We start from the raw sequence: 8,139 nt of genomic DNA, 5'->3' as shown, positions 1-8,139 counted from the left end.
ATTGATCTATTCAACCGAATTATTTCGGAATTCAATCGGCACACTTCCGCTTCTTACCCGTTTCTATTCGGGTCGATTACTTCGGGCCGGAAACTTCGGAAGCTTTTGATCAGTTCAGACGAGTGGTTAATATGTACAGTCCTACTTAATTTACTTGTCACTTAAATTACTTAATATTACTATTGCTTTAATAAATATAACTATATAAATAGGAAAATGATAGACTCAGTTAGACACATAGAGAGGCTATCAATTTTTTGTATCGAAATGTGTGTTTTTTTGAGTATTCATGTTTGATTATTTTTTAATATTGTGTTTGTTTATTTTTTGTCCAAGTTAGCACTGTCAATATAGATAAACCAGCAAAAAGGGTATAGATGGGTATGGTTTTCTGTTGGAATTGAACAGTTAGGAGTCTTGGACCCGTTAGCTGTGGCGGTCCAGTTTCAACAAGACTTGGACCCGTGCCGTTATAGATTTTTAATCTACCATAAAAGGTAATATCACTGTTAATGCTAGGCAAGCTGTAACGTTAATTGTGTGCTTGTAAGTTGTAATGGTTAGGGTAATGTCATGTATAGTTTTAATTAGATAAGTCTCGTGCAAGTTTTTCATTTAGAAAGAAAAAGTATGTTTCATTAATAAAAAATATTTTTTTTCATAAATTTTGAAAGTATGATCTACTTATTTATAAAATCTTACACAAGATTTGTCTATTTAAGACTTGTATAAATTATTTCTTTATAATTATTTGATATTTAGCTTAATTGTACGATCCTAAGCATAAGCATTAGAGTCATTATACTTGTAACATAGTGTGAATGACGCTTTTCTCATATTATTGATATAATGAAAAATTTAGTTGCAAGTACAGTTGCACACTAATATATGCACTAATTTAATGTGATTGGTCAAAAAGTAGATTTTATTGAAAATAGTGTTAATTTAAATTTAAATTTTATTGAAAATAGTGTTAATTTAAATTTTGAATATGAATGAATCAGTATTGATACGTAAATTAGTACGTAACTTTATTTGTACATAACAAAACTCTTGATATAATAACACCTTTTTATATCGACAGAAAGTGTTTAGTACAAAATTCTAACTAATTCGATAAGTGAACAAGCAATCGATAAAGAGTTTATCATAGGTGCACTTAAGATAATTCAATAAAACATTATCTCAATTCAATAATCTCTATAAATTATTTGCATCTAAGAGTTTGAACCTTAGACCTAAAAAAAAAACATACAATCAAGGCCAAGGTTGTAGCCACTTGAGTCAACCCATCAGGATTGCAACGTGACAATATTTCATTTTTAAAACAAGATTAAAATTAAAATTTTTTGAAAATTAATTTTATTATGTCATTTAAAGAATAGCAGTAGTACTGATTGAAGCACATGCACATGCACATGCACTCTTCTTGTTGCATTCCTCCTCGATCGATTAGGCTATTTAGGCATAGACGGCCTTATCTCGACACACTTGACTTGGTAAGGCTGGTAGCTATGAATCTCATCAATTCGCATTAATATCCAATAAATGAATCCTTTTCAAGTCATGGATGAAAGTGAAAGGGAAATTCAACCAACCCCAGCCAACGGCCAACGTTAATATTTTAACATTCCACCCTTGCATTTGTGGCCATGGGCCGTATGGCACGTGCGAATCCACACACAAAAAGCAATAAGGCCGAGGTTGGAAGCACAAGACCATGTCTCACCGACCATCTAAACTTTTCAAACTTTTATATGAAAATACTAGTGAGTTTGTCTTCTCATTTTGATTACTCATATATAATATTTTTTATTTTTTATTTTTATTATTTAATGATTAAGAAAGTAGCTTTTAGTGTATCAGTATATTTTTTTAATTTTTTAAAAATATTTAAATATGTTCAAAAATATGAAAAAATAAAAAAATAAAAATGTAAATTTGTCCTTGGTGGCACGCCCACTATGGGCGGTAGCCTAGCATCGCTCCTTTTATATACACTGAGTCTCGGCCCATTAATGGATACCCTTCCATGCGAGTGCTGAGCCCATTCGAGTTAGAGGAAAGCCCATTATCTTGTTGAGATAAAAGGGGACCATCTCATCTAGGCCCATCAATCGAACGGCTCTCTCCTCGAACCTCGGAAGGAGGGTAGTGTGGGAATCTACTACAGTGATGAAAGGTTTAATCGGATGCAACACGAGATGGAAATAATCCTTAATGCCTCTCAAATTATCTTTAAAATATTCAATCCTATAACATGACATCAAAATTGTCACTCAATTTTCTCAATATATTTTTATGAATAATTCTATATATAACCATAAAATACGTAAATGTCGCATAATTATTTTAAAAAATAATTAAATTAATTATTAAAAAATTAATTTTTTTAAAGTAAATAAATTTTATATTTTATTTACTGTTTTTAAAATAATAACACAGGAGTTACATAATTCATAATTATAAATATTTTTTTTATTGAAATATGAATATGAATATATTTATAAAATAAAATATGGAATAAAATATTATTCTTTACTTAATATTTATTTTTTAAAAAAAAAGACACTGATCTGTACCAAATTCTTTTCCTTTTTGGAGTGGGTCCACATCATGAGTTGGCCATGAGAGTGTCTAGGCTAGCTATTTCCTCTTTAAACCTTATAAATGTAGAATTTTCGTTATAAAATATTAATAAAAAAACTTTTTAATAATAAAATTAAATTATTTCAACGTTACATATTAAAATATTTTTAATTTTAAATAAATTTAAAAAAATATTTGAGAAAAATACTTTTTCTTAAATTTATTTTTTTAAATAATGTAAAACGTAATTAAAATTTTTAAAAGATTATTATTAATGGATGAAAATACTTATAAAACTTTTTGATAATTATAAATTTTAAAATTTTAAAAATATGATTATAATCTTTAAAAAATAAATAATCATCCTTTTTATTTCAAAAAGTATTTTTTTAATTTATGTCTATAGTCTATCCTAAGGATGATTGTCAAGCGATGTACAATCCGGTCAATGGACTTATTCTAATTTTATGGCGGAACATATTTTTTTTTATCAAGCTGTAAATTTTAATGTATGATATACGTATTATTATTTTTATAACCATGTTTTAAATTAAGAATATTGATGTAAAATGACTTTAATTTATAAAATTATATTTAATTTAAAAAAGAATTGTATAAAAGATTATAAAAATAGTTCCACGTGCATATTATTTAAAAAAAAAATGTTATTTGAAAGTCTATACACTACACATTATTTATATGACACAATCTAATTTATAAAATTTAAATTTAAAATTTATCTTTTAATCAAATTATATCATAAAAATAACATGTAGTATAAAAATCATCATATAGAATTATTCTTTTAAAAATTTATTTTAATACATTAATTAGTGATTTTGTTTTATTAAAAATAAGAATAATTCTACTTATCATCCATACATATCACATTTATTTTATTTATTTTTGAATAAGAATGTGGTGTATAGATGATAAGTAGAACAATTCAAATAATTTAACAAGAATAAAATAAAATAAATATTAAAATTAATAAAAAATAATTTTAAAATATGTAAAATAATTTTAAGAAAAGATATTTTAAAATGTATTTTTTTTAATTTTGTTTTAATTTTAAAATAAAAATAAAAAAATGCTTAGGCCATCTCCCGCTAGAGGCTGCTGCCTTTTCTTTTAGCATTTACATTATGATTAAGTAAATATTTTTCATAATATTACGAATTTTTTTAAAAATATTAAAAATATATATATATACAAAAATTAAAAATAAAAACACACGTTATAACTAGAGCGGTAGCCGAAGCGCTTCCCATAAAAATAATTAACCCGACTCCGTAGCAGATTCCAGTTCACGGCACGGCAACATAAAACACACGTTTCTAAAAGAAGACAAAAGCCGTAAAAAAAAGCACATGTTACAAACCGATAATCTTACATTCTGCGAACCACCGAACGCCTCCACGACAAGACTATCGACAGGATTTCTTCATCCATGGATGGTATAAAACTTATAGTTTACGAAGGAAAAAGGCGTATTTAGGGTTAAAGATCTGGCTTGACTTCGTGCCCTTTGAATTGTATCTTATTCTAGGGCGTATGGAGATCGATGTGGCGGGATCGATATCTTCGGCCATCGGCAGAATCCGAAGAGAGGATTCGGCTGAGAAAGATAGGCTCCGCATGAAGAGAGAGACCTTGCAGGCCGTGCTCGAGCAGTGCCAGAGAGCTCTCGAATTGCTTCATACTACTAGCGGTGACGACGACGATATTGATGACGTTGTCGGTGCAAATGTCGATGAGGAGCAACGTGGCGAGAATTCGGGATCTCTGCGGGGTAACCGAGAGGCCGATGAGGTATGAAACTTTCCTTTTTCGTGCGTGCGTGCTTGCTTGCTGTCTGTATTTTAATTTGATTAAGTTTGTTTAACGAGCTGGGTCATAGTTGTACTAGGCTTAATTTGGTTTCTCGTTTTGTCGGAGCATTAATTGGGTTTTTTTTTTCCTAAAAGTGTTTCGAACTCTTTGTGTGATTGATCATTTATCAGGCCTTAGAATCTGGACTGAATTTATTTATCATGACATAGCTTTCTATAGATTCATATTGGATGCCTCCATTGCAAAGCAAAATTTGTATTTTCTAGAATTGGTCAATCTATTCAAGGAATCAGTTTTTATGTGCTTAGTTCCATATTTTAACTCCGTATCCATTGCATCATGATGTAGTTGTGCGATCTTCTCAGGTCTAGAGTTGAATGCCCCAAATTTGTATTTTCTAGAAATGTTCAATCTATTCAAGGAATCAGTTTTTATGTGCTTAGTTCATATTTTAACTCCATATCCATTGCATCATGATGCAGTTGTGCGATCTTCTCAAGTCTAGAGTTGAATGCCCCGACTTCCTCGATAAGCTGGAGTGTGTAAAGGCTTCAGTTTCACAAAATGCTGGTATTCAAAGATAGCCCCCCCTCATTTTGACTACTTACCAAATATACTGCAAATGATTCATTGTTCATTTTGAAGTGGAAGCCTCACAAAACTTTTGTTGGACAATAAAAAAGATAGAAATGATTTTTTCGTCTATTTTCTCTTTATGTATTGGATGCTAATAGAATTTATTGTTCTGTAGGAGAAGAAGGCAGCTCCTGGGACATGGTTAGTGAAAATGATCTTTGGGAAGGTGAAGATATCGATTCAGAACAAGGAGAGTATGTTTTTGTTAGGCAAGAAGATATTGTAGAGGGTATTGCATGCTTCATGGCTGCATACTTATTGTCCCTAAAACAGACTAAGGTATGCTACATTTCATCAAAATTTGATGCCTTTTCGGATCCAGTTTTCACCATGTAGGTAAATTTGCGTTTTAATTATTTTTTTAAGTATCCAACTCTTTTTGGCTTTTGAAAAGAAGGCTAATTAATCACCAGTGATGTGTAGTTTTTTCAATCGAGCTGCATCTTCTGGTTTAAATTCGTACCTATACGCATTGCTACATTAAAAAGCTTGCTTGAGTGAGGGTATCTGGCCATTCCTTGTTTCCAAATGCTTTTTGCACACTTCACTTCGGTGCTCACCCATTGAGCTCATCTTATATCCTTTCTATTTGCTGTTGCTTTTGTTTTGATCTAGAGGTCTAGAGGAGCACAAACATGCGCAAACGTCTGATTTCATGAGGAAATTAGAGACTTCTTGAGTAATGAGTCATTACTGCCATTAGGTGTTGGCAAGTTTGATCTATACTATTATTATTCAGCCAATCCATAAAAAAGGCTGTATACATGCACAAACAAATTGAGACACAAAGACACACACGAAGTCATAGAATTGTGGCAGTTTAATTAGTAAATTGATTAACCCCTAGGGTTTAGTTCAAGTGGTAAAGCCTTGGTCTTGGTGGTATGCTTCCTCTAGCTCTAAGGTTTGAATTCTCTTGGGTGCAAATAATTTCTAGGGGCCATTGGACTGGGGGAACTTGCGGGAAACTCCTTACTGAGGGCTTGTGCACACCCAGAATTTGTTGGGATTTTGTTCTTGGACACCTAGTGCCAATAAAAAAAAAAAAAAGTAAATTGATTAATGGCATTTATTAGATTCTGGAATTACTCTTTGAATGGAAAGACAGCAAGTTGTTGCATGCAATCGTTGTGTGTGGAAAAGAGGTATAGATTAAGACTGCTATGGATGTGAATGCTGGATTTTTTATGATTGTTTTCTCTCTTTGATGCATAAATCTTTTCAAGTTACTGACTTCTGGCATCTTGTTGGATTGCATTGATGGCTCTACTGCAGATATTAATTTAGTATGCAATGTTGGTGCATTGCTAGTGAGGGCATCGCATTTTGCCTGCATATTAGGGTCTCCTCATCGTGTTTTTAAAGAATATCATACATATGATGCCTTTAGCTGCTTGGAATACTAATTGAGATGGATCCGCTTGTTAGTTATGTATGTGCCCACTTCAACATGTTTTTTACTTCCTAATGGGTTTTCTATTTTACTGCTGAGAACAATTTAAGCAGATGTATTTTTTTTAATAGTTAATTTAAGTAGATAACTTGGAAGGGAAAAAATTCTATGGGACCTGAAAAATATTATTAAAGTGAAGACCCTAAAAATTAAATTGTCACTAAGTGAAACGTCATCTCAGAGAATGAGCCTTAAGAATCCGTTCTTGGTTTCATGCTAAAACATTTGCAGTCCTTTCCAAGTAGTATATTAGCGTAGCTATGCATTTTTTAAGATGCAGCTGCGCAATATTGTAGATTAAAAGTTGTGGCATTTTATTTCACCATGCCATGCGATTACATAAATGACTTCCTCAAGTTCAACATGCTTTAAATAATATGCATTAAACGGTGTTTTTGTGCATCCGTTGTTTAATCCAGATTAATGCTTGTCTTGCTTTTTTCCAGTTTTAACTATCATAATCTGAATAAAAAGGTCTGCATGTCCACCACAGGTTATAAAAGGACGTTCGAAATAAAAAATATTATGTCAGTACTATGTTCAAAGAACTATTTTAATCAATTGGTGTTTATTTTGCAGGATTTGACACCTAACCAACTCCAGGATGGTAAGTTTGATTGCCTTCTTTCTTGAGCTGGAACTTTATCTTTATTCCCGACATCCTGTGGAAACTTGAAGAAAAAAAAAAGTTACCAATTATCGTTCTTTCTGTCACTTCAAATAAGTTAGTTGTAACAATTTTTTGTTGTTGGAAATGTGGGAATGGGGTTCTGACATCCTCTGAATTCTCCTTTAGCGCTTAGCAAGACGTTCTCGGTGAAAAAGAGAAAGGGAAAACTTCAGAAGGCTTGGGATGGAAGCAAAGTCATCTATAATGTGGCATCTTGGGGTGCAACTGCTATAGGGTAGGTTAAGTTAAATCCCATCTTATCCTTATCTCTATATACCCTGCCTTCATTATTTGATGTGTTTTGGTTGTAGTGTGGACTACTAGCATGAAAGGGATTACGTATAATTCCTTACCAAGTTTTGAGAATGTATACTCTGCGCATCTTGGTTTGATTGTCAATAACGTTCCAAATGTTTATTTTCTGTAGTTTAGAATTACCTATCAAGTGTGCTGAGCAGAAAAAGAATTACCTATCCACCAATGTCATCTCTTTTTCTTTGTCGTCGACTTCTTCTTCTTCTTTTTTTATTTTTATTTTTATTTTTTAAAATATGTTGCTCATCATCTTTTTATATATTTAGTATTTTGGTTTTTTACTGGACAGGATATACCAGAACCCGGTAATTCTCAGGGTTGCAACTAAAGCCTTCTGGACTTCTTGTCATGTAATATCAAAGCTTATATGATTACCCTGGGCTGCATGGAGGAAAGTTCTGGTGCAAGGATTCTCTTTAGCGTTGGTGGTTGTGGTAGCCTGGTGTTCTCCGAGCTGTGTGACATTACTGTAACAAATCTAGTGACCACTGATTGATTTTTAATCTTGTAAATATTCTATTCAGGATTTCCAGATTGCAATTCAAATTCGTTGGGAAAAAAATAAAAATCCCATTGTATTTTGTAAATAGATTTCCATTTTAAAACCACTAGAACTTGGAACTAAACACCTCAAACTATTGAA

The 8,139-nt window shown here is 31.7% G+C and overlaps 1 protein-coding gene across 1 annotated transcript; it reads left to right on the top strand.

The window, feature by feature from the left end:
* Positions 1 to 3,890: 3,890 nt before the first annotated feature.
* Positions 3,891 to 8,122, top strand: LOC122318451. Its single transcript, XM_043135811.1, has 7 exons — positions 3,891 to 4,046; positions 4,139 to 4,401; positions 4,905 to 4,992; positions 5,174 to 5,337; positions 7,091 to 7,118; positions 7,308 to 7,416; positions 7,786 to 8,122. Exons 1-7 carry the CDS (start codon positions 4,040 to 4,042, stop codon positions 7,865 to 7,867), a joined length of 741 nt encoding a protein of 246 aa, XP_042991745.1. The 5' UTR covers positions 3,891 to 4,039; the 3' UTR covers positions 7,868 to 8,122.
* Positions 8,123 to 8,139: the final 17 nt, after the last annotated feature.

Source organism: Carya illinoinensis, chromosome 8 (genome assembly GCF_018687715.1).
Source record: "Carya illinoinensis cultivar Pawnee chromosome 8, C.illinoinensisPawnee_v1, whole genome shotgun sequence".
In the NCBI taxonomy this organism is placed as follows: Eukaryota; Viridiplantae; Streptophyta; class Magnoliopsida; order Fagales; family Juglandaceae; genus Carya; species Carya illinoinensis.
Note: the sequence above shows the minus strand (reverse complement) of the source record. Positions and strands in the feature narration are given on the sequence as shown.

Coding starts and splice junctions, on each gene's coding strand:
- LOC122318451 (XM_043135811.1), top strand. Junction 7,119..7,307: donor ACCTAACCAACTCCAGGATG/GTAAGTTTGATT, acceptor ATTCTCCTTTAG/CGCTTAGCAAGACGTTCTCG. Junction 7,417..7,785: donor TGGGGTGCAACTGCTATAGG/GTAGGTTAAGTT, acceptor TTTACTGGACAG/GATATACCAGAACCCGGTAA.